Below are 26,805 nucleotides of genomic sequence, written 5' to 3'. Positions count from 1 at the left end.
TAATAAAGAACGATGAGGGAAACTTATTCTAAAGCGGCACGATCAGTGGAAGTGGATTAAGCTTAGATGGTCACCACGTGAAACAATAATTTGTCCACACAACTGAATAAAAGAAGGAAGCTTAATTTTAAAAAACGGTGAGGGACACACGAAATGTTACTTTTAAAACTAAGGAATAAATAACGGTGTTTACAGCTATCATTTTTGCTTCCTATTCATTGGATTTTTGTGAATTCGCATGTACTTTGTTCGTCCATTTTCTTTTTTCAACCTATTCTTTTACTCTAACTTCTTCGATTTTATGTTTATTTTATCTCTTTATTCATTCAATTCGGAGTCAAAGACGAATCGAAAGAACTTCTACTCTTCTATTGGAATCCCTATCTAACTCTAGTGTGACATGTACCAGGTTAGAATTGGATTTCAATAATAATCAGTGCCTAAAAGGTGTTTGTTGACCAATTAATTGATTGTTGAAGCATTGATAAGAAATGAGAATAATAAATAAAGTTTCCCAAGCGTCGGATTATTATAATAAGTTGCCAACAACACACTTCACAGCGTTTGCTAAAGAAAAGGCCCTTACAGTTGCATCCGCTGACTTATTAATTCTTCAAATTGTTACAAAAAAAGTATATTATGAGCAATCACGAGGTAGCTTTGCCGGATCCATCCCTAAATTTGGCAATCTCCCGTTTCAGGTTCTGGATTTCAATTTCAGCACGACCCCTTTCTTCAGGGTCATTTGAACTCAGCCTACTTTCCCAATTACATATTTGCTTTTCCATGCTCTGAATCTGTATTATCACAAGCACCAATTTCAGATTAAAAGACGTACATGCATGCATACATACATGTATATATAAAGAGAAGAAGATGAAGAAAGAGACAATAATATGGGATGGAAAGCATGCCTTTCTATGGGGCCATCTGGTGAGGCCATATTTACGGCAAATCTTCTTCACCACAGTTGCAGAAAATTCCAGCTTCTTGGCGGCCTGCTCTATTGGCAGATGAAAATAGTTCTCAATCTCTTTCAGTGTCAGCTTCCTCGTCCTCTCTCTCTGCATCACAATAACATAACCAAGTCAGTGGATATATATATATATATATGACTTATAAGCTTCAGATTTGGCAGTGTTGAACAACCTGTATGGCCAAACAAGGCTTAGTAGGTTTCTCTTGGTTGTTATTACTGTTCCCTGCTTCTTCAACCATTTGAACCCCCCCTGCATTTGAATCTTGAAATTTCATGCCCTTTTTTTCAACATCTTTATAACAACTAATTAAAGACGGAAACGTACCCGAATTCGATGACAATGGTTGGATGAAATGATCACCGTTGTACAAATTTTCGTCCCACTCGAACCCGATGCATAAGGCTTCGTAGAAATTCTCGAGCGGATCCTTAATCATCATATATCCGGCTTGACTTCGATCGATGCAGTATTGGATCAGGAACTGCTTCACATCCTCTATGCTCTTCTGACAGAAACTATGGAATCGAAAATGGCATTGGAATGAGTTTCACATGTCATAACCAAGGTTATAATCAAATAGTTGAAGAAGAAATTAAGCAGGAAACTTACTCAAACATTTGATATGGAGGGTCTGAAGTAGAACTATCTGGTTCGATAGTAAGAATAGCATGATAAATCATTCCAAGTCTTCCATGAATTTCAAGTTTCGTAACATCGATGCCTTCCATAATAAACATAGAAAGATGAGATTATTATGTCTTAAAAAACAATGTCATTTTAACATGAAACATACGAACCATTAGTATGAACGATTTCTCTTAATGATTGGCAACAACTGCAACGAAATGGGACTGCATCACTTGGCCAAACCGAAAGCGGCATCGAATTCGCATTAGTTCCGAACCTTGTTTCTCTTTGATCATTCACTGTCACCAAAGAAGCCACTTGAGAAATCTCAGGGTTTGGTTCGTTACAGAATTCACTAATGACCGGATCCTCAAAATCATCAATGGCATTATTATGGACTGGATCAGTGGACTGAGGGTACAAAAAGGGTAATTCATTAGTGGTCAAATCGTCAAGAGTAGGATTCTGAATGTCCAGAAAATTCAAAACTTCATGAGTGTACTCGATGTCAATGGGATCAAAGGAACCTGGATCTGCCATGCCAAAATATAATTAGTATTACTGTGACTGTAAATATGAAATCTCAATTTTTGTCGAAGAAAACGTATTAACAGTCACGTCCTTTGGTAAACTTGGCAGGAGAGGGGACCGAGAAGAGTAGCCCTCGGTTCTCAAGCCAAGCACCGACGATATGCGACGGTGGGTGCTTGAGAATTGAGAGAGAGAGAGCGCAAACTGAAAATGTATATTTAAAATCTCTTTATATCAATAGAAGAAACACAATAACCGTTGTGACAAAGAGCGCTGTGGGTGGGCAAATTGAATTTAGGGTAATCTACATGTTTAGTACCGTAATTATCACATTTGTTCCATTTTGATCATTCAATTATTATTTTTAAATCGCACCTAATATTTAGTTTTGGTTTTATTTTGGTCATCTACCATTAAAAAATTAACATTGATGCTGAAATATTACCATAAAGTAATGCCAATTTATTATTGAGAAAATTAAAAATATCATGTCAACAGTTCTGCTAATTTTTAACAATGGGTGGTCAAAATGAAACCAAAATATAATGGTAGGTATGATTTGAAAAAAATAGTTGGGTGACCATAATGGAACAAAAGTGCTAGTTGGGGTACTAAATGTGTAGTTTACCCTTGAATTTATTTAATCGGGTCAAATTCTAAGAGTAGTACTTTACAAAACTTGCGTAATTGATCTTTTTACTTTATTGTTGCTTTTGTTTTTGCAGCTAAACTTAATGATAAGGCAATATACAACCAATAAAAGTGTGTGGTGGGGTGGGATTAGATCATATAGACAATATATATAATATAATAACTGTATCTTATTTACTATAATAAACTGGGTAGTTCAAATTAAAAGTGTTCTGATATGATTAAGGTTTTTAGACTTTAGTAATCAAATAAACTTTGGTAACATATGTGTAGATATTCAAATAACTAATTTCTTATGGACTAATATGTTAATGTGCATAATTATTTATTAGGATTATAGTCTCTAAATTACATGTGAGGTAATTTTTTTTGACATTTCATCTTCAGAAAAGAGAGACGCCGTCTTTAAAAATACGTGTGTTAATTTAGAATATAAAAAACACAAGATTCATGATTTCAACGTTAAGATTTAAAGTTTTTATTACCAATAAATTTAGACATTTTTACATTTAATTTTTTCTTGATGGATTTATATGTTATATCTTATGTTATTAATATTATCATAATTTTATGATTCCATCATTCGTAACAAAGTGGTTGGAAATAACTCATTAAGTGGCCTCAGTAGTTAAAGGGAATGTTATTTTCCCTAAAAGTCACAAGTTTTAACAGTTCAGTCTGCAGGGTTTGTGTATGTTATTAATTGGTTAAGAAAAATTTGAACATGTATTACACACTCGTTAAGTTTGTACGATTGGCTTTACCTAATTATTCTATGCAAACTGTGATGATACCTGTAAGTGCTTGCGATGAAATTGAGAAGTTGGAAAGGAACTTCGTTTTTGGGGTTATCAGATGCATCCATCTCGAAAACCAGTAATGGTGAAGTGGTCAGATTGTTGCCAAGCTCTTTAGACAATGGTAGGCTTGGTTTGCAACTTTTGAGAGCACTAATCAAATCATTATTTATGAAATCGGGTTTAGCTCTTTTGTCTAATCAAGATGCACTTTGGGTCTCGGTGTTGAGACATAAATATGGTTTTGCCAAGCAGAGATTGGAATTGGGATTGTTTAGCCTCAAAATTCATAATTAAATGATGAGCGCATGTGGAAAGGCAAAAAACACCTTCGAAGAAGCTTGTGCCACATACGTTACATAAGGAGTTGTTTTGTTCAATTGCATGAGATGAAGTGGGCTAGTATTTTATGCTGGCGACCCAAAGGAACATACTAACTTTCCAAAAAGTTGAACATGTGCGAAAGACGTGGTGGAAGCAAAGCCTCAACTAGTCAAAGATGCTATATGAAATCTCCTAAAGAATCAATGAAGGCGACACAGGGACCGAACCACCGCCAGTCAAATGGATGAAGCTCAACACAGATGGATCGACATCAAATGGATGAAGCTTAACACTGATGGATCGACAAGCTAGAACAGGAGGCTTTACTGAGAGATCATCAGGGAGAATGAATCTTTGGATTCATGTGAAATTTGGGTGTTATCTTCACATTTCCTGGCGGAATTGCGAAGAAAACGCATCAGCAAAACATTAAGCGAAAATGACACATCAGCAAACAAGGGAAAGAATCACAGGAAGAAGCAAGTAAATCGGAAGATCATGATGGTCAAGTCTATTGAGATCATATAGGATCAACGTAAAACACAACAAAAATACTTATTTCAGACTTTAGACAAAACAATCTCACAACTTGTAATAATCAAAATCAGCTTTACTGCTGCTAGGAGAAGTGACATTTGTTTTAAAATAACGATCTACATGTCTTTGCTGGATGCTTTCATCATTTGAACAGTCTTTAACAAGTCACCTTGGAACCGATTGACCAAACTCTGGCGACACGGAAATCGTTCTACAAAGTGAAAACAAAGCAGAGATAATAATAACAATTACTCTCCACCTCAATCACTTGAAAAGTTATTACGAATAGATCATCTAAAATAGTTTCAATGGTGATCAATGTATAAAACTCAAATGAAGATTAGATGGCAGGTCCACCACCGAAAACAGCAACATATCTCATGTTCCGTCAATTCCATCTGGGAAAAGGAGCAATTATGTTACCATTGGATCTACATCACTTATAAATGGATCACTTTCAAGTGCATAAATCTAAATATGTGATTCCACAAAGATGATTTAACCCTATCCTGACTTCTATGACCCATATATTTAGAATGTACCACTCGATCTAAACGCGCCTGCTACACTTGAGGATAAGTTAATGATCCACCCTGATGTTTAAGCAGATAGTGGAAAGAAGAAGTTGGCAAAGAATGAAGCAGTTGTAGGATCACATCAAAAAGCTGGGTGAGAGAACACAGCGGAGTAGCAGATTCAACATGTAAATCTTAATGCCATATCTTTTCCTCTATAGCATAAGCAAAGTCTAATTACCACCAATGCAGGAAGAAACAGTCCAGACACTGCACAAATGCAGGAGCAAGATGAAGGGTTCCAATCCCACAAGGAAAACTGAGAGCAACATGTTACATCTATTTTAGGTTTTTCTTTGCCAAAAATGGGAAATAGTACAAAAGCAGATCTGATTTATATAAAAAGAACCATAAAACTAAGGCTCCATCCTGACATAATTAAATACTTTTATGATCACTAAAAAAACACTCATGGTTTCATACTTGAGAATGAGGATGATTCTGTCACTGTAAATTCCCACTTTATTTTTCTTATTCAACTTATGTGCCTGCAGGAACCAAATATTCAAGTCAGATATATTTAAGATACATTATGAAAGCGCCAACCTCATTTCCAAGACCCTATTTTGTTTCACTCAGATAAGGCAAGCTCAATGATTTGATGGCTTCCACAAGTTTTGAGCACCAAAAGTTTTGAATTTTACTTCCTAATTAGCTATGTTATCTACAATTGGAACTGACACCTTCAACTTTAAACCCAACCAAATTCAGTGAAACATCAATTTTAACTATTATAAGAATCAGATGGAAACTATTAGTGATATGATATTCAAGTAGCATCAAAATATAATCCGGAACCAGACAGTTCAGTTCATGAAAGCTTGTACCTTAAACATGTTCATATATAGTCTTTGTGGTTGTCTTCTTTAATCATAAGCCTGGTTTTTTATTAAAAAAACGTTTTTAAGGGTATGTGAAATACCTATCCAATTCAATGTTGGTTTTTGTCAAACAACCTTGAAGAAAAACTACCCCTATGCCTAAAGAAGTAATTCAATGAACAGCTATAAAGATAAAGTTATCCATCTTTTCCATAACTCTATTTCTAGAAGAAAAAATCGCAATATTCCTTGGTTTCTGACAAGTGCATGATCTACGGTCTACCACAAATACTCATCTCAATGAGGAAGAGAGAAATAGAGATTTTGCAACATGCTTTTTACTTCTACAAGGAATGAGTTTCCATAAATATGACATTTGAAGAATTAGAAAATAAATATGACATTCACCAAATCGTTAATTTGAGTTGCTGTTAGTAAGATATCAGCAAATTTTGATCAATATGATCCTGCAGTTAACCTTTTGCTTATTGAAACAATCCTGCAATTGACCTTAACGCTTTCCATGACAAATTTAGCACAGATAGCATTTCCGAAGCCAAAAAAGGGGAAAAAAGAATAAAAGAAAAATAGTTAACTTCTTTATAACCGAAACAGTAAAAATAGGACAGAGAATACATCTATTTAAACAAAAAATTCAATTAAAAGAACAAATGTATAATTTCATATTAATAAAAGAAGCAAAAAAAAAAGCTACTCACTATAGAAAACAGTTAAAACAGTACTAGAGGCCGGGAGAGGTGCAGCAGAGTGTACCCTGAGAAAGTGCTCGGCAACTCCTCGATGTTGTGCTCAGGCATGACGTCATCCTTGCCGTCGCCACCGCACTGTGTAGAGGCAACAGTGACTGCGCACATCCCAGTTCCGATGGACACCTGCCACCATAAAAGGAACACAGTTAAACTTCAGAAGAAGAAGAAAGTACCAGAAAACTGGTAATGCTCAAGTATAATATAGAAAATCGAAATCAAAAAGTGAATTCTTGTACCTAGAGGAGAAACGGCCGAGAGGAGAGATGGAACGAGAGGGGAGAGGTGACGGAGTGGAGGGAGCAGCGGCGGATCCGGGGAAAGGGGATTTTGGACCGTTAAATCTGACGGCGGATTTGATGAAGGGTGATGATCTAGTGATGAATCTGCTGCAAATTGAAGCCATTAGGAAGAAAAGCGTTTGAAGGAGATGAAGAACTGAAAAACTTGGGAAATCTACCAAGGCGATAGGAAATTAGAACAACAGGGTTTAGGTTTTTAGCGATATGAACCAACATATTTGATCAAGTATAGGGCCGGGTCGGGTAACCATTTGGAGTGGTAAAACAGAAATGGATCGATATATATTTTAGTTTGACTTAAAAAAAATTGTTTAAATTATATCAGTTATTCATTTTAGGTGTTTATTTTCGATCATAGTATGTGTTTAATATTTTTGGCTTAATTTGAAAATGCTTTTGACAATGGAAAACTGATTTATTTCACCCTTTCAACAATATTAAATGCTCAAAAATTGATTTAAAATCATGGTTAACAAAGTAATTGGGAGTGGAATTATATTTTTACCCTTAATTATTTAATTTTAATTTACAATATAATGTTTAAAATGGAATTTTTATCTTTTTAAAATAATTTTTAATAACAATCTCAAACAAATAAATTTTAAATTGAACATTTTAAAAATACTTTTAAAAGTACTTTTTTATTATATTTTTTAAAAGTAAGGTAAATTATATAGTTCCTCACTGAATCATATTCTCTCTCCTATTTTTCTCACTTAACTTTTAATTTTTCTAATTTGCTTACTGAACTTTACAAATTGAATCATTTTGCTCACTCTGCCGTTAACTATTTAACGGTGTTATGATATGGCATGAGTAATGACATAAGCATCAAAATGATGTCATTTTGAAAAACTTAAATATATACAAAAACGACGTCGTTTCGAATCTATTATAATAACCTTTATTCTTCTTCTTCTTCATTTATTTATTTATTTTCATTTTCCTTCCCCTTATTTTCTCTCTACTTTGCAATCAGTTGCTGATGTCAGCCACCATGTCATTTTCATTCCGTCCACCGTTGTTGATGGTGACCATTTGGTCTCAAATTTCATGTGTTGATTCATCTAAACCCCATGAGTCCAAATTTGGTGGTTGTTTCACCGAAAAATATCTTAAAACCTGTGAATCTATATTGAAACTTTTCGGCTTCAGAGCAAATTCTGACAAAATGGAGATCGGATTCGGACTCATGCTGTCGAGGTGAAGCGACCCATGAAATTTAAGACCGAACGACCACCATCTACGGTAGTCGATGGTGGCTGATAGTGGTATCAAGCCACCTTCAACTTTTTGTTATTTTTTTAATTATTTTATATTAAAAATAAATAAATAATGCAATGCCATCAATTCGTTAGAGAGATAATGGGGGAGTGAGCAAAGTGATTCAATTTATGAAGTTCGATGAAAAATTAGAAAAATTGAAAGTTAGGTGAGGAAAAATAAAAGAGAGAACATAGTTCAATAAGGAATGATGTAATTTAACTTAAAAGTAATATCAAACTGACTCGTTATTATTGCAATTATAAAAAAAATTATTACAATTATTACTAAATATATAAAATATAATTATATTATTTTTTGGGTAATATGTTTTCCTTGTAAATCAAATCCTATCCAAATTTATTCTTTTAAAACTTGATTTGATTATGAATCAATTCGAATAAAAACCGATCTAAGTAAATCAAATTAGATAAAAAAAATAAATCGAATTCAAAGTCGTAGATAAACTAGTAAGGAGCGTCAACTTTAAAGATAATCAAACCGATTCATACAGTAAGCTCCTGCTAATATAAACCACCTCTTTGTTGGAAAAGTCAAACAAATGGGGCAATTGTTTTTCAACAATGGGGGCAATGGTTTTTCAAAAAAAGGAGCTGGTTTTGCTGGTAGAAGAATTCATTGCAATTGTCAAAAAATAGTGCTTGTTGAATTTGATAAAGGGGCTAATTATATCTTATTCATTGTACTTTAGGGTATTTTCAAAGATTAGTCACTAAGCTTCAACTATAAATACCCTTACCCATTTAGCTTCAAAATCATCCCAAATCATTTCTTTCTCCCAATACTAGAGAGCTTTCTTGTGAGTTTTGAGTGATTGTAAACACCTGTAAATTTTCTCTCTTTAGTAAAAGATCTGCAGCAGTCCGGAGACGTAAGCAAAATTGGCTGAACTCCGTTATCAATTTCGGGTATTATTTTTCCGCTTTTATTTCGCATTCTCACTAATCTGGTTATAGGGAAATTACTCGTTACTCGTTTATTTCCCAACAACTAATATCAGATCTTTTGGTTGTGAATTTTTTCAATTTTTTGTGAGGTTACTATTCATTACTATTAATTACTATTCATATGAATAGTAAATTTCGTGAATAGTAAAAATTTTGTCGGCGATACGAACTTGTCGACGGAGGTGTTCTAATATAAGGCAGTTCACGGAAATTGTCAGAAACGATCCAAACGAAACCAGAATCGAGTGGGGGCGATAGCTGCAGACGAAGGGAATGTGGAAATTGAGAAGTTTGATGGTGCAGACTTTGGCTTTTGGAAGATGCAGATTGAAGATTTTCTGTACTAGAAAAATCTATATCAACCTTTCTCAGGAAAACAACTAGAGGATATGAAGAATGAAGGATGTGCTCTTCTCGACAAACAAGCCCTCGGAGTTATCCGACTGACGTTATCCCGCAATGTTGCTTTCAACATAGAAAAGGAAAAGACCACGATGAGTCTTATGGCGGCTCTCTCCAGTATGTATGAAAAGTCATCGGCCTCAAACAAAGTTCATTTGATGAGGCGATTATTCAGCTTGCGGATGACGGAATGGGCATTAGTGGCTCAACACCTAAATGAACTCAACACAATCACAACCCAGTTGAGTTATGTGGAAATTGAATTCGATGATGAAGTTTGAGCTTTAATTCTCTTATCATCTCTACCAGACAGTTGAAATGCTACTGTTACAGCAGTCAGCAGCTCGTCGGGAAATAATAAATTAAAATTCGACGATGTTCGAGATCTGGTATTGAGCAAAGAAATTCGACGGAGATAATCGGGTGAAGCATCAACCTCCTCAGCCTTGCACACGGAGTCTAGAGGGAGAACTTCAGAAAGAAATTCAAATCGTGGCAGATCCAAATCCAGAACGGGAAAGAAATATTTTACCTGTTATAATTGTGATAAGAAGGGTCACTTTAAAATAGATTGCCGAGCACCGAAGAAAGATACCGGCGTACAGGAATCTGCCAACATGACAGAGGAGACAGGTGATGTCATGATTCTAAGCGTCAACAGTCCGATTGAATCATGGATCTTGGATTCAAGAGCATCTTTTCACTCCACCCATGCCAAGAAATCATGGAGAACTATGTCAGTGGTGATTTTGGGAATGTTCATTTAGCTGATGATGAAACCTTGAAGATGGAAAAGGAGACATCCGATTAAAGTTGCCAAACCATACCACCTGTAAGCTGATAGGAGTGAGACATATTCTTGGCCTCAAAAGAAATTTGATTTCTGTAGGACAACTTGATGGAGAATGATATAGTACAACCTTTTCAGGCTGTGAATGGAAGATTACCAAAGGAGCACTCGCCATTGCTCGTGGTAAAAAGACTGGTACTCTCTATGTAACCTCAAATTTAGACAATATCATTACAGTAGCATATGCTGATGGAAAATCAAACCTATAGCACCAAAGGCTTGGCCATATGAGCGAGAAAGGGATGAAGACACTTTTGTCAAAAGGGAAGCTGCCGGATCTAAAGAGTGTAGATGTCGGACTATGCGAGGATTATATCTTTGGCAAACAAAAGAAAGTCAGTTTTGAAAAGATTGGCAAGACACCCAAGGCAGAAAAGTTAGAGTTGGTTCATACTGATGTGTGGGGACCATCTCCAGTTCCATCTCTTGCAGGCTCATTATATTATGTCACCTTCATCGATGATTCTATGAGGAAAGTGTGGGTTTATTTTCTGAAGAATAAATCAAAAGTCTTTGACACCTTCAGAAAATGGAAGGCCATGGTGGAAAATGAGACTGGTTTGAAAGTCAAGCGGTTGAGGTCTGACAACGGAGAAGAGTACAAAAATAGTAGATTCAGAGATTTCTGCGTAAACAATGGGATCAAGATGGAGACAATAGATCCCATGAAACCGTAACATAATGTCGTAGCAGAGCGTATTAACAGAACTCTGAATGAACGTGCCAGAAGTATGAGGATACATGCTGGCTTGCCCAAATTTCTATGGGCTGAAGCTATCAACATTGCAGCTTACCTGATCAACCGTGGGCCCTCAGTTCCCTTGCATGGTGGAATACAAGATGAAGTTTGGAGCAAGAAAGAAATAAACCTTTCACACTTAAGAGTGTTTGGTTGTATTTCTTATGTACACATAAATTCTGCTGAAAGAAGTAAACTTGATGCCAAGTCCAACAAATGCGCCTTTGTTGGTTATGGTGGTGATGAGTTCGGTTATCGGTTTTGGGATTACAAAAATCAGAAGATCATCAGAAGCAGAGATGTCATTTTCAATGAGAATGTGTTTTTCAAAGACAGGGCAACCATAGAATCAAATAGCTCCAATACCGAAGCTGAAACAAAGGAATTTTCTGAGTTCGAGGAGATTTCTTGAAATGATGTTGAGATCAATCCTGAAGCAATTCAAGAAGAACCAAGCACACCAGAACTGAGACGCTCCTCCAAAATTCCTAAACGAACCCAACGTTATTAGCCTTATTTGCACTACTTGTTGCTGACTGACAATGGTGAACCAGAGTGCTATGATGAAGCAATGCAGGTGGAGGATTTAATCAAGTGGGAGTCTTCCATGAAAGATGAGATGGACTCGCTTATATCAAATCAGACGTGGGAATTAGATGAATTACCACCAGGCAAGAAAGCACTCCATAATAAGTGGATTTACAAGATCAAAGAAGAGCACGGTGGGAGCAAACGCTACAAAGCAAGATTGGTTGTCAAAGACTTTCAGTAAAAAGAATGTATTGATTACAATGAAATTTTCTCTCCAGTCGTAAAACTATCTACAATCAGTCTGGTGTTAAAAATTGTAGTTGCAGAGAATCTACATCTTGAGCAATTAGATGTGAAAACATCTTTCCTTCATGGTGATTTGGAGGAGGAAATCTATATGAGGCAGCCATAAGGCTTCATAGAGGCAGACAAGAAAAACCTGGTATACATGTTGAAGAAGAGCTTGCATGGTTTAAAACAAGCTCCTAGACAGTGATACAAGAAGTTCGATAGCTTCATGAGTAACAGTGGTTTTACCAAATGCCAAGCAGATCATTGTTGCTATATCAAGAGGTTCGACAACAACTTTATTATTTTATTATTGTACGTTGATGACATGCTCGTTGCAGGCTCAGACATGCAAGAGATTATAAACTTGAAGCAAAAATTGTCGAAGCAGTTTGCTATGAAGGATCTGGGCGCTGCAAAGCAGATTCTTGGGATGAGGATTAAGAGAGACACAAAGTCAGAGACTTTGATGTTGTCACAGGCTGAGTACATCAACAAAGTATTGTCCAGGTTCAATTTGCAAGATTATAAACAGTAACTACACCTTTAGGTGTTCATTTTAGACTCTCCAAAGAACAATCACCAAAGACAGAGGAAGAAGGTGCACACATGGTGAAGGTGTCGTATGCCTCAACAATTGGAATTCTAATGTATGCCATGGTTTGTACTATACCAGATATTGCTCATGCAGGGGGAACTGTTAGCAGGTACATGAATAATCCGGGCAAGGTACACTGGGAAGCAGTTAAATGGATCCTTAGATATCTACGGGGTACCACAAACAAAGCACTTTATTTCAAAGGTGGAGATACGATACTGACAGGCTATGTAGATGCTGACTTAGCTGGAAATGTCGACATCAGAAGAATAACTACTTGGTATGTTTATACTCTAGGAGGAACTGCAGTAAGTTAGGTTTCTCAACTACAGAAGATAATTGCTCTTCCCACAACTGAAGCATAATATATCGCTGTTACGGAAGCCAACAAGGAGATGGTCTGGCTCCAAAGTTTCTTGGAAGAGTTAGGCAAGAAACAAGAAAACAATGTCTTGTATTGCGATAGTCAAAGTGTTATCCATCTAGCGAAGAATCCGTCTTTTCATTCCAGGATAAGCACATACAACTGCGATATCATTTTATCTGGTCTCTTCTGGAAGATGGGATTTTGAAACTTGAAAAGATTAGTGGAGCTCAAAATCCGGCAGACATGTTAACAAAGACGGTGACTACGAACAAACTGAAGTTGTGTGGCATGCTAGAGTAACAAGACCAGAAATGCTGTTACATTGATCGAGGTGTGAAGATAGATTAAAATCAATCTTCAAGTGAGAGATTGTTGGAAAAGTCAAACAAATGGGGCAATTGTTTTTCAACAATGGGGGCAATGGTTTTTCAACAAAAGGATCATGGTTTTGCTGGCAGAAGAATTCGGTGCAATTGTCAAAAAACGGTGCATCATTTGTTGAATTTGATAAAGGGGTTAATTATATCTTAGTCATTGCACTTTAGGGTATTTTCGAAGATTAGTCTCTAAACTTCAACTATAAATACCCTTACCCATTTAGCTTCGAAATCATCACAAATCATTTCTTTCTCCCAATACTAGATAACTTTCTTGTGAGTTTTGAGTGTTTGTAAACACCTGTAAAATTTCTCTCTTTAGTAAAAGATCTGTAGCAGTCTGTAGATGTAAGTAAAATTGGCTGAACTCCGTTATCAATTTCGGGTATTATTTTTTCGCTTTTATTTCGCATTCTCACTAATCTGGTTATAGGAAAATTACTCGTTACTCGTTTATTTCCCAACACTCTTGTATGAAGAGGATAATTAGAATTAAGTAAGTAATTAAGTAGTTTTCATTTTCTTACCAATAAAAAAAAAATTACAATGTCCATCCCTAGTGGCGAGCGTGTTTTTAATCTCCTCGATTCTAAAATTTCCCTCTAAGAATCGCTTAAAACATTACCGAAGAAAGAAAACCCCACTCGATCAAATACCGGCAGAAGCCACCAACCTAGTTTCTAAATGGGGAACCGAAGGGTTGCTCAGGTGTCCAATAGCGATGACGAGGATGAAATACTGATGACACGCCGGCGCTCCCGGTCCGAAGATAATGGGCAAGAGAGGAAGAGGAAGAAAATGAAGTTACAAGAAGAAGATGAGGAGGATGACGAAGAGATGGAATCAAAGAGGATGAGGAATAAGAAGCGAGAAGAGGATCCGGAGGAAGAAGAAGAAGACCCGGAGGAAGAAGAGGACCCAGAGGAAGAAGAAGAGGACCCGGAGGAAGAAGAAGAGGACCCGGAGGAAGAAGAAGAGTACCCGGAGGAAGAGGAAATTATGGAGGATGCCAAGCCGATAGGAGAGGTTGTTAAGATTTCTGGGAAAGGGAGATTAAGGAGGAGCCATTATGGAAGCTTTGAGTTTGATGGCATCCGATACGATCTCGTCAGTTCTTATTTTCATTTAGGATTTTTTTGGTTTTATTTCTCAGGATAGCTTTTATGTGTTTGAATTCTGAATTTAGTAATGTATTTTCTTAGGCTTGTGGTTTTTGTGTTGTTTGCTAATTTTAGGTTTTAGTTTTTTTCCTCCTGTTTTGCTTATTGTTATATGAATTTATGGTCTGATTTACTGGTCACCGGACAATTAGTATGATAGACCCGGAGATTGTAGTATTTTTAATGCAGTTTTCGTGCTTGCTCAAGGTTCCTTTTTAAAATTTTGAAAGAGAAGGGTTTGGTTTTTATCTCTGTTTATGAAGAGTGATAATACTTTCCGTGCCTTCTCAAGAATTAACGGATTATGTTTATTTTATTGTGTTTTTGGTGGATTTGGATTGTGTCGTAGTAGTAGGGGTGGAAATAATTTGGTCTTTTTGTATGCTGGTAGTAGAACTAATTGTTTGTGAATGTTAAGAATAACTTTATGTTTGTAGCTGCTTAGACTCGTTAATGAAGATTCTTGTGGTCTATTTTTCTGGTATTCTGTTTTATTTTGTTTGTTGCTAGTATTTGGTAACTTGATATTAATTATTTGTTCCCATACATGGTCCATTTTTCTGATTTATACCTTTTGATCTTTGTGTCAATATTTATGTTTATTAGTGTTGGTTTACAGGAGGATCCAGTTCTTTTAGTTCCTGAAGATGCAAAACAAAAACCTTATGTGGCTATCATTAAGGTAATTGGATTTCCTTTTATAGCATTTCTTTATTTCCAAAAGACATTTTAGTCATGTTCCTTTGCAAATAATGGAGCTTTTATCTATTAATAGGACATTAGTCAGACTAAAGAAGGGAGCATTATGGTTACTGGGCAGTGGTTTTATCGCCCTGAAGAGGCTGAGAGAAAAGGTGGTGGAAGCTGGCCGTTAAATGATACAAGAGAGCTTTTCTATAGTTTCCACCATGATGAGGTTCCTGCAGAATCTGTGATGCACAAGTGTGTGGTGCACTTTGTTCCCACACACAAGCAGCTTCCAAATCGTAAACAGCATCCAGGTTTTATTGTGCAGAAAGTTTATGACACAGTGGAACAAAAGCTTTGGAATCTAACTGATAAAGACTACGAGGATAGTAAACAGCATGAGATTGATCTTCTTGTTCAGAAAACTTTATCACGACTGGGAGAGCTTGCTGACATTGAGATTGATGCTGCTGGTGCAGTTGTTGATCAGGAAGAGCAGTTGAAGACAAAAAGATCTCTCAGAAAAAAGAACGTTTCACCTCTTGATGTTAAGAGGAATGATGAAGGAACTACCAGGTCTGATCAAAATCTGAATGCTGAAACACCTGGAAGTTGTACAAGTAATAGCACTGAATACTACACAATTTTGTCAAAATCTAACATGCTAACCGGAGAAACCCATCGTGATAAGTGGATGGTGAGGCTTCTCCAAGGAGTTCATTACATGTGTAGTCCTCATGGCTTGGAACGTCAAAGAGACAGTAAGAGTTCAGAAACTGCAAATGGATCTCAAGAGAAGAGTAAAAATGTGTGTAGTGATTTCTTTTTTTTTTTTTGCCTGTAAGTAGTTTCTATGGTAGGAATATGTTTATTTTTGGCAAATTTATGATTAATAAGAATAGGTATTTAATTGATCAGATGTAATGGTTTGCACAATTATTAATATCTTTCTCACTTTGCAGATGGGTAAATCTTTTACATGGCCAAATGCTGCTGTTCCTGCTGTAACTGCACTTGAGAAGGCCTCACATGATGCACTTTCTTCTGATTTCCAGAAATATAACCAGAAGTTACGGCAGCTTGAGTTCAATCTGAAGGTTGAGGGCTTTCTGCTTGTAAACTTCTGCAGATAGCTTGCCTTATTTGCATTTATTATGAGGTTAATTCTTATTTCTTTTGGCAGAATAACCCATTGCTAGCTCAACGTTTGCTAAATGGAGATTTAGAACCTTCAACAATACTAAACATGTCACCAAATGAGTTAAAGGTATAGTCTGAGTTTATATTCTTTTTTTTAGAGAGAGAGAGAGAGTAGACTGGTTGATGCCTTTTGTTGGTGGAAATGTTTAATGTGCCAAATCTGATTGACTCTTGAACACATGAAACATAATATGGTTTTCTGTACTCCTGCGTTTTAAGTTTTCGCACGCATGTGTTCAATTTTTTTTTTTTAATTTTCAGAACAATGTCATGTAACTATTACTCCTCACCACTTCATTGCATTTCTGATACTAGGATTTTGATTTGTTTTGAGTGGAAAAATATATAACAATGATTTCAACACTAGGAGGGTTTAACTGCAGAAGAAACAAGTAAAAAAGAGCCTGATGAGTCAGAGCACATGCAGGTCACCTCTCTCTACCTAATTTTGTTTAAGCATAGAATGTAATGATCTTTTTGTAATGTGTCTGACCTGTACTCTCTGGTTCTATTACTATGAAAGCAGATGACTGATGCTCGGTGCTCAAGATGCATGGAATTTAAAGTTGGTCTACGGGACATTATCCAAGCAGGACACGGAGACCGTTACCAGGTAATCTCATATTTTCTTCTTCCATTCAGTCATTGATAGTATTTTAATTAAAGAAAGCTGGGACTCGATTGAGCTAGCACTTTTTTGTTCATGTTCCTCGTGTACTGTAGTCATACATGCACCTGCACAGATTATTGAACTTGTTTATTTAACAGCAGCATTAATGTGAAACTGCAGCCTGCTGACATGGGTCTCGGATTGCTATGCATCATGCAAGCTTATTTGTGGATTAGTCTGCATATGTCGAGTTTTAGAATTTTATCAAGATTTCATACCAATGACAGTTCACCAACCATATTGAGCAAGAAAATATTTTTGGAAATCACTTTTATTAGAGCAAATGTAGGTTCACTAACGATATTGAACAAGAAAATATTTTCAGGTAGAAATTACATTTTATTAGAGCAAATGTAGGCTCAGTTAATATATCAGACTTAAAAGATGTTATAGTTCATTCATTGTAATCTGAACTGGATACAGGCATGAAACCTGCATCTGTGAATCTCTATATGCTCCTGTTTAAAAATTTGATGAGACAAGACATATATAAAGTGCATAATACACATCAAAAGAGATGATAGTATATTCAGGGTGGGGAAAAATGGAGTAACAGACACTGAAACTTAATTGAAAAAGTTGATAATTATGATTTTACTTGAAGGATGAAAGTTATGACTGGAATGGCTAGCATATTATCTAACTTCAAGGAAGAGTATTATGAGTTATGACAGTATTCCAAGCAATTAGTTGGTTTGTTGACAGAAACCATTAACATTCTTTGAATTTCCACTCTCGTTTCAGTTGGAATGTATTGCCTGTGGAAACTCCTGGTATGCTTCTAGGGATGAGGCATCTTCACTTACAATAGAGACTTCAAGTTCTGCAAAGGTTGCTGGTACAGTAGGTTCAGCCATGACTAAGCCCAAAAATCCTGAGAAGAAGCTGGTTAGTGCCCTTGACTTGCGATCTACAGTTCAGGAAGAGTAGGAAATTTGCTGTGCTTGGAGCAAAATTGACATTTGTACAGTTGAAAGGTGACCCTAGTGATAGTTGGACCCAGAGTACATCATAGTACATATATTACATCCATATCAAGGTTAGTCTGGCATTGAGATTTCAGCAGGAATTCTTGATCAATGCTGAAACAAGTAGAATCGACCAATATTACTTATAGAATGACCTCAATATATAGGCTTTGTGACCAATATTGATTTTATTCAATTTTGACTACTGTAATTTAAAAAAATATGTTTCAGTCACTTTGTTGATGTTACAATTTGGTCACATAATCATTAATTCTCGTTACCCTAGTTGACATAGTACATTACCTTAGTTGGCGTTGACGTGGTATGACAGAAGAATGATTAATTTATAATTTGACTCTTAAAATTTAGATAAAATATTAATTTAATTATTTTTTTCATTTTTCTTCATTTATTTCATAATAGGTTTTAGAAAACTGTTTTTCAAACCAAAAGAACCATCGTTGCATATTTCCATTGTTGCTCGGTTTGTTGTTGCTCATATCGTCGATATTTGTGTAACATTTGATTTAGGATGGTTTAATTCGAATATCAATTGTCACATTAGTCACTTAAGTGACTCGAAACAAACCAAACTTAAAATCATGCATATCTATTCTTTTATTATTATTCATACATCAACGGAAGCATTGCAAAATAAAATATAAATCAAAATGAATAAGCAATCTTGATCCTTTTACATTTTGATCACTAAAATCCAATTTTTAAATAATTCAGTTTGGTCATCTTTATAATTCAATTAAAATATATTAAAAATCATTTTAGAATTTTTTTTCAAAAATACGATTTTACCAAAAAATATAGAATTACCCAATTATCGACCAGAACTACTAACCCAAACTTTAGGATGTTACACATTGATATTATTTATAGTAAATGGAAATCAACCTTTAAAATACTAGATTGGTTAATTACCTACTTGATACTTCCTCATTTGAACCTAAATAAAAATCTAATTTTTATGGTTATTTAGGCTCAAATCTAACCGAATTAAGCCCAAAATTAACCCAATCAAACCAATTATATAATTATATCCATTCATAGCCTACTCGGGTCAACCCAATATCATTAACTCAAAATTCAGGGTGTTATAAATCTTCTCTCCTAAAAAATTTCATCATTGAAATTTTACCCGAGTGAAATAGATGCAAATATTGAAGTTGCATAGCCTTCTCGGGTTCCCATGATACCTCCTTGGCACCGTGATTTTTCCAAAGGACTTTCACCAATGAAATCCTTTCGTTTTTCAACTCTTTGGTCTATCGGGCCAAGATCCTCAATGGCTCCTCCTCGTATTATAAATCGTGACTTACTTCAATGTACTCCACCAGAATAATATGAGAAGCGTCGGAACAATACCTTCAAAGCATCGGCACATCAAACATATTATGAATGCACTCCATCGTTGGCGATAAGGTTAAGTGGTAAATCATTGGTCCAACTCTCTCGAGTATTGCATAATGTCCTATGAAACACAGGCTCAACTTCATTTACGCCCAAAGAGAAGAAGATATTTGCATCGTCCTATATACTCCTCCATGTCAGACTTTGGCATCCTTTGAATAGCACTGTCTTGGCATAACAAATTTGGTGTCCTTTGTAACAGTTGGACCCTAATCAAGATAATTGGATTTTCCCTCATAACAAATTCGTCCTTTCAACTCTATCCAATCCCGATCCCTAGGCAACCATCAACTTACTATGATGTATATGAAACTCAAAACATGGTTAAGTAAACATGCAGTAATCTTGAATTGGAAGTATCGATGATGTAGAGACAAAAGCGTAGAAAGCCAAATTAAACCCCTTTATTTCATGAACTAAATATGATGAAGTAAAATGTAATCTAACAATTAAGATGCAATAATTTATTTAAGGTTGTACAAAAATCTAGACCTAATAAATTAAATATAAACCGTATTAGGACGTTATCGATAACTGAATAGGTAGGTGAGAGTGCATATAGAAAGAATAATGTCTGGACATTACGCTGTGGCTAAATGAAATAACTTAGGGGCATGGTGTTCTCTGCAATGATTCCTTTTAGGCCAAATATTGTTGCCATATGAATGTGCATCACTTGATGCAATGGTAGTGTGAGTAATTTGAGGGTTTGTTGCACCCTATCGTTACTTCTCAAGGAGAAAGCACTACGATGCAACGAGTTCCTCGACGCATTAAAAAATTATTAATAAAAAGGATTAAACAAAAGACTTAAGTAAATTGAGATTAAAAATTGTCTAATTTTAGATTTGTATCCTCTTTAGTCTTGTAGCTTAATAAATTCCTCTTGGTAGTTTATTGCTTACATATTTATGCTTTGTGCTCACTGTATCCTGTTAAAACTTGATCCATGCTAAGTTTCTAAAAATGAAGAATGATTGTATTTAGTAATGTTGAGACAATGTTAAAATATATAGTTTGATACCATCGCATCATTGTTATGTAGGTTTAAATTCATACATTTGCTTGAGGATAAAAAAAATGTGATAACTCTAAAAAGGAATATTATTAAGCATTATTTCTCTTAGAAAATTGCTTAGAATCAAGCCATCTTAGCATAGATATTTAGGTTTATTAGCATATTTCATCTTGCACTGCATTTATTTTTAATATGTGAGTTTTTAGTATTTTTTTGTCTAAATTTTACTAAATATAATGTCGCGACAATAATCCTTGTGCGTTCATTATACAATAGAATAGGCTTTGTAATGATATTAGAGAGTTTGTACCCTTCCATTTGTATTCGATAAACTTCATTATTGAGTTTGTTTAAGTATTCTTCTGTTTTGGATTTATGGTGAACTGAATTATTGCTTTTTATAGCTATGGTTTTTATAAGTTCTATTTGATGCTTGTTCCAAATCCTTTAAGTATCGAGCGAGCTTAAATAGCATAACAATATCGAAAGAGTTGTCACCATATTACGTAAGAAGCTTTGGGGTCTATGCATGAGAGCTGTAGACACATTCTGAAATGTTGGAAAGTCATCTTATTTCATGAATTAACAAAGAATACACAAGCACACTTTACATGACTCTGTATGCTGTTCTTATACAGCTTGCAGAACTACAATAACTGCTGTTAACTAAACTACCATAACAGCCTAACAACATTACTAACCTCAACTACTAACTACTTCAGTTACAACCAATCGAGCAACACAACTCAGCTATGTCTAACATTCCCCCTACTTTTTTCTTCTCCCCCAAGGAACGACTGAACATTAAGCTTTTCCCGAAACATCTCAAACTGTGCAGTTGGCAAAGGCTTGGTGAGACCATCAGCTATTTGATGACTAGCAGGCACATAGTTTATCAATACGTGCTTAGCTGCAACCTTTTCTCTTACAAAGTGAACATCAAGTTCCACATGCTTTGTCTTGGCATGGTACACTGGATTTGCTGTTATGACAACAACACTGTTATTGTCACACCAAACCACAGGAGTCCTCGGCTGCTGAACCCCCATGTCTACAAGCATTGCACTCACCCATGTTGTTTCAGCAGTAGCATCTGCAACACTCCTATATTCAGCCTCCATGGTGGACCGAGACACAAATTTTTGCTTCTTGGAACTCCACATAAATAAATTATCACCAACAAAGATACAATTGTCTGTGATAGACTTTCTATCTTCAGTATTGCCACCCCAATTGGCATCCGCAAAAGCTACAACATGAAGTCCTACAACTTCTGGTGCTATGACGAGCCCATGGTTAAGCGTACCTACCAAGTATCTTAAAATCCACTTAACAGCCACAAAGTGCTCATGTCTAGGCTTATGCATATACTGTGCAACCTTATTAACACTAAACGAAATATCCGGACGTGTATGACAAGCATACAATAATGCACCTACCACATTACGATATTCATATGCATCAGTTAACAATTCACCAGCATCCTGTGCAAGCTTTGATGTAACCAACATAGGTGTAGCTACAACACTTGCATCATGCATCTTAGTTTTCATTAACAATTCTAATATAAACTTGCGTTGACTAAGAATCAAAGTCTCACCACATCGTTTAACCTCAATACCAAGAAAAAAACTGAGTTCTCCAAGGTTCTTTAGAGCAAACTTATTACTCAACAACCGATTTTTTAAAAAGTGACGCGTTTGTCTTGGATTTTTTAAAACCGATTTGCAGCAAACACTTCTTCAACTTTGTATGCCAGCTACGCGGGGCTTGTTTCAAGCCATACAATGCCTTTTGAAGCTTGCATACCAGCATAGTGCCATCAGCAGCCACTTGCTCAAACTCGGGTGGCTGCTGCATGAATACCTCTTCATGCAAATCCCCATACAGGAAAGCATTGTTAACATCAACCTGCCGAAGCTGCCAGCCCCTTGTTACAACCGAAGACAATATTATATTAAGTGTAGCAAATTTGGCAACAGGGCTAAAGGTTTCATTAAAGTCATAGCCTGGCACATGGGAATATCCCCTTGCTACAAGTCGAGCTTTGTATCGACTAATAGACCCATCTGGATTTTTCTTCACCTTGAACAACCACTTGCAACCTACCACAGACCTTCCTTCAGGCAGTGGAACTAATGACCAAGTGTTATTCGCCTTCAAGGCTTCAACTTCTGTATGCACAACATTCCTCCAATGTGGTGATCGAAGAGCCTCATGTACATTAACTGGCTCCATTGAGTCACCAACAACAGAAAATACTCTAGGCTTGAAAACGCCAGATTTGCTTCTCGTAAGCATGGGATGATGATTTATGACACTCTCAGTAGCTCTACTTGCCTCTGCATCAGACTCACCACGCATAGTTATCTCATCACCACCTTGCTCAACATTATCACTGTCAGCTTCACCATTTTGGCCACCCTCACTATTTAAATGTGAAACCTCTTCACCATTCTGACCACCCTCACTATTTAAATGTGAAACTTCATTCTCAGCTAACTCAGTCGTATCTTCAAGTGCTACATCTTCCCTCGAAGTGACAGTTCCCGATTGAATACCTACCGTAGCACCACTAACTCCTAATCTGCCAATATCAGCAACAAGCTCAAGTGTGATTGACTTCGAACTCGTAACAGTAGGTGTTGTAGTAGAGACAGAAGTACTCATGAATGGAAAAATAGCATCATCAAAAATTACATGCCTGGATATGTAAATTTTTCCATCAGCAACAAGGCACATGTACCTTTTGTGTTGCGGGTTGTACCCCAAAAATGTGCATGCCTGTGACCTGAAATTCAACTTGTGTTTTTGAAACATCCTCAAGTGAGGGTAGCACCTGCACCTAAATACTCTCATTAGCTCATACTCTGGCTTCTTTCCCCACAACTTCTCAAGAGGAGACACACCATCCAGAACTTTCGTTGGCAACCTATTGATGATGTACACAGCAGTAATAGCAGCATAGTACCAGAAACGCAGTGGCATTCCAGCTTGAGCAAGAAGTACCAAGGCTAATTCTACAATATGTATGTGCTTCCTCTCAACTACTTCATTCTGCTCAGAGGTATGAGGACAAGCTATACGATGAAGAACACCTTTCTTAGCTAAAATGGACGAGAGGCTCTTATACTCACCACCCCAATCACTTTGGACAGTTTTGATAGACACACCAAACTGAGTCAATACCATTTTTTGAAACTGTCTATAAACAACCACAGTTTGTGACCGGTCCTTTAGGAAGTATACCCAAGAATGCCTTGAATATACATCTACAAATGATAAGTAATAACGATAACCATTTGACAACACATGTGATGGTCCCCAAATATCAGTGAACTAAACAGTAGTATAATCAAGAAACGACAGTTTATGGTTTTTGCCAATGCAGCATGCTTCACACATGTTATTCATATCTTTAGAAAGCAGTACATCAAGTGTTTTACAAACACGAGCAACAGTATTATACGTTGCATGTCCTAATCGATGATGCCAGAGTTCTAAGCTATTTACAACAACAACAGTATGGGCAGCAGCATTTTGACAAGCACCTGCAACTCGATCTCCTGAGAAAACATACAAGCCATCCTGAACACGGCCACGCAGCAGAATGTCCTTAGTAGCAACATCACGCACACAACATTCCTGGGCATGGAATTCAAAGAACACTCTATTGTCCCTAGCAAGCTTAGACACCTAGAGAAGATTTTGCGTTATTTGAGGTACATGAAGCAAACCATTCAACGATAATGACCTAGTTGATGTCTCTAACGTAGCATCACTAGTCATATTAACGTGTAAAGAGAGACCATCACCAACCATTAGCTTACCTGGGCCACCACGCTCTATCCGATTAGTGATATTACCTGCCTTTGGTGTCACATGATGAGTGGCACCCGAATCAACTACCCAATCATCTTGAATAGTTATCGAAGCCATGTGATCATGAAAAGCCCCCTCTGTCAACAACTGAGATCGAGACTTATTTGAACAACATTCACAAGCAACATTGTCATAAGATGCAGTATTAGCCCTGGCTGAATCGGTTGAAGACTATGACTGACTTGCATTAGATGACACAATATGAAAGTTCTCATCATATCGATGCCAGCATCGATCAACAAGATGGCTTGATTTTCCACACAGTTGGCATTGAATCCAAGACCTTCCACGTCCACGACCACTCCTGCCATTAGATCTTCCACCAGAATATGAAGGCTGATGTGATCGATAATAATGCGAATATGTATTAGAACCATCCCTTGTAGCCTCAAAACCACGAGCAACATTCACACTTGCCAACACTACCTCTTCTTGAGTAGTGAATCCTGCTAATTGAGTTTCAGCGTCAATAAGAATCGTAGACACTTTTTCTAGAGACAAAGTTTCTCCACTGGTGGTAATCACTGCCATGAAGGGCTGGTATTCCCTAAGTAAGCCTTTTAGAATGCTTGCCACCTGACCAACAATGGGAACAACACTACCACACGATGCCAAAGCATCACAAGTTTCTTTAACTCGTGACAAATATACCCACATACTCTCTTCACCTTTCTTGAGAGACTTCAATTTGCAATGCAGATTCATCATTGTTGTTGATGATCTTGTAGCAAAAAATTGTAAAACGGTATTCCACACTGCAGAAGCAGTCTCTGCTCCAACAAACTGAGATAGCAAATGGTTGCTAATCGTTGACAATAGCCAAGAAGCCAATGCGCTATCTTGGGCCAAAAAATCCTCGTATTCTTCATTTGGGACCATCACACTGTTTTCATCAGCCACCATCTCAGGGGAGGCTTCAACGCACCAGTGAGCAGTCGTTCAAGTCGATGACTACGAACGGTAAGTAATACTTGCTGTTTCCATAGCAAGAAGTTCACTTCATCGAGCACCACGTTGATCTTTTTATTCGTAAACATCTTGATTCTGCTGGAGTGGAAGGAAACCACTTCACTAAGTGGCATGATCAGATCGGAAAATTCAAGAAAAGGTCACCAGGATCTCCGACGATTGATACCATGTTGGAAAGTCATCTTATTTCATGAATTAACAAAGAATACACAAGCACACTTTACATGACTCTGTATGCTGTTCTTATACAGTTTGCAGAACTACAATAACTGCTGTTAACTAAACTAACAGAACAGCCTAACAACATTACTAACCTCAACTACTAACTACTTCAGTTACAACCAATCGAGCAACACAGCTCAGCTATGTCTAACATGAAAGATTGAGTGCCCCTGAATATTCACGCCATCTCTGTTAAGTACTCGACAACTCTTAGAGGCACTGAGAAGCCGCGGAACTTGTATGTTCTCGCCATCGAGAGAATGAGAATCTTTGATGCGCTGTTGGTTGTCGAAGTGAAACTCGACACATCAGTAAGGTTAAATTGGTATCAGTAATGAATCTGAAACTTTTCATTACACTAAGTTTCAGTCATCGTCGCAACAATGCCCTTGTATGTGGAAAACCCGATTTCCACTTTTATACTCTTTCGTTGTAACCAATGTCGTCATAAACTAATTCACAGACTATATCACTAATTGAATGCATTAGATCTAAATTTACAGGTCCCAATCCCTATGACATCGATACTTAAGCGTCAAGCTTGACGCTTAGTTGTGTCACTTATTACTTGAACGATGAGTGTACATTTGCATAAAAAATGTAACGACGTCGAGATAGTGTGTAACACGAGCCTTGATAAGGTTTCAATACTAAATACTTAGTATCAATATTTAAAAGAGGGGACAAGGTTTGTAGATCCTAAATAGGTTTCGATACTATTCTCAATTATCAGTATCATTCTTATACGATATCCATACTAGATAATGGTATCAGTATCAAAATTAAGTTCGATGTTTTTATTTAAGCAAGGACTAAGGAGTATCAATATAATAGAATGATATTAGTACTAGATTGAGGCTCAGTGTTTCCTTTTAATAAGGAGTATTGTTATCAATCCTATAGTATCAATATTGTACGAATACAATATCGATATCCATACAATGATATTAATACCAACCACATAAACTGTTTAAATTATGCAATTAGTCCATAAACTTTATAATATTTATGATTTAACCTCCTAATTTGTTGAAATTGTATGTGATTGATAATGACGACTTCAAATCTTGAAATACTTGTAGATTAATACTTAAAACCATAACTGGATTAAATGATTATTCAATAGCTTAATTAGGTTAATAAAATTAGAATTATTATTATGATCAATCAGTATAATATCACCGATCTAGTTCACGACTAGATCGTGTTACAAAGGGGATGCAACATTTACCTATAACTTAGCTATAACTGCCCTAGTTAAAACTACGTGTTATCGTTTGAGTAAGCTTTTCTGAAAGCTAGGGTGAAAGCA

At 36.4% G+C, this 26,805-nt stretch overlaps 2 protein-coding genes across 13 annotated transcripts; one reads left to right on the top strand and one right to left on the bottom strand.

The window, feature by feature from the left end:
* Window positions 1-4,565: 4,565 nt before the first annotated feature.
* Window positions 4,566-24,410, bottom strand: LOC120117393 (protein NONRESPONDING TO OXYLIPINS 2, mitochondrial-like). Of its 10 annotated transcripts, none has more exons than XR_005515623.1 (5): window positions 24,388-24,410; window positions 6,850-7,048; window positions 6,563-6,736; window positions 5,446-5,510; window positions 4,610-4,638 (listed from the first exon to the last, which is right to left on the bottom strand). XR_005515623.1 is itself a non-coding variant. In XM_039137675.1 (4 exons), exons 2-3 carry the CDS (start codon window positions 7,014-7,016, stop codon window positions 6,586-6,588), a joined length of 318 nt encoding a protein of 105 aa, XP_038993606.1. In that variant the 5' UTR covers window positions 7,017-7,048; window positions 24,388-24,410; the 3' UTR covers window positions 4,566-4,638; window positions 6,563-6,585. The 10 variants fall into 10 exon arrangements, 6 of the variants coding, with proteins under 6 accessions (XP_038993606.1, XP_038993608.1, XP_038993609.1 ...); XR_005515625.1 differs by having other exon boundaries at window positions 6,618-6,736; XR_005515622.1 differs by lacking the exon at window positions 4,610-4,638 and adding an exon at window positions 4,706-4,845.
* LOC120117392 (stress response protein NST1-like) lies at window positions 13,891-18,129 on the top strand. Of its 3 annotated transcripts, none has more exons than XR_005515621.1 (8): window positions 13,891-14,402; window positions 15,075-15,137; window positions 15,231-15,950; window positions 16,105-16,239; window positions 16,326-16,409; window positions 16,726-16,769; window positions 16,869-16,955; window positions 17,757-17,809. XR_005515621.1 is itself a non-coding variant. In XM_039137673.1 (8 exons), exons 1-8 carry the CDS (start codon window positions 13,980-13,982, stop codon window positions 17,940-17,942), a joined length of 1,713 nt encoding a protein of 570 aa, XP_038993604.1. In that variant the 5' UTR covers window positions 13,891-13,979; the 3' UTR covers window positions 17,943-18,129. The 3 variants fall into 3 exon arrangements, 2 of the variants coding, with proteins under 2 accessions (XP_038993604.1, XP_038993603.1); XM_039137673.1 differs by having other exon boundaries at window positions 15,276-15,950; window positions 16,710-16,769; window positions 17,757-18,129; XM_039137672.1 differs by having other exon boundaries at window positions 16,710-16,769; window positions 17,757-18,129.
* Window positions 24,411-26,805: the final 2,395 nt, after the last annotated feature.

Source organism: Hibiscus syriacus, unplaced genomic scaffold (genome assembly GCF_006381635.1).
Source record: "Hibiscus syriacus cultivar Baekdansim isolate YM2019G1 unplaced genomic scaffold, ASM638163v2 tig00110319_pilon, whole genome shotgun sequence".
Classification (NCBI taxonomy): Eukaryota; Viridiplantae; Streptophyta; class Magnoliopsida; order Malvales; family Malvaceae; genus Hibiscus; species Hibiscus syriacus.
Note: the sequence above shows the minus strand (reverse complement) of the source record. Positions and strands in the feature narration are given on the sequence as shown.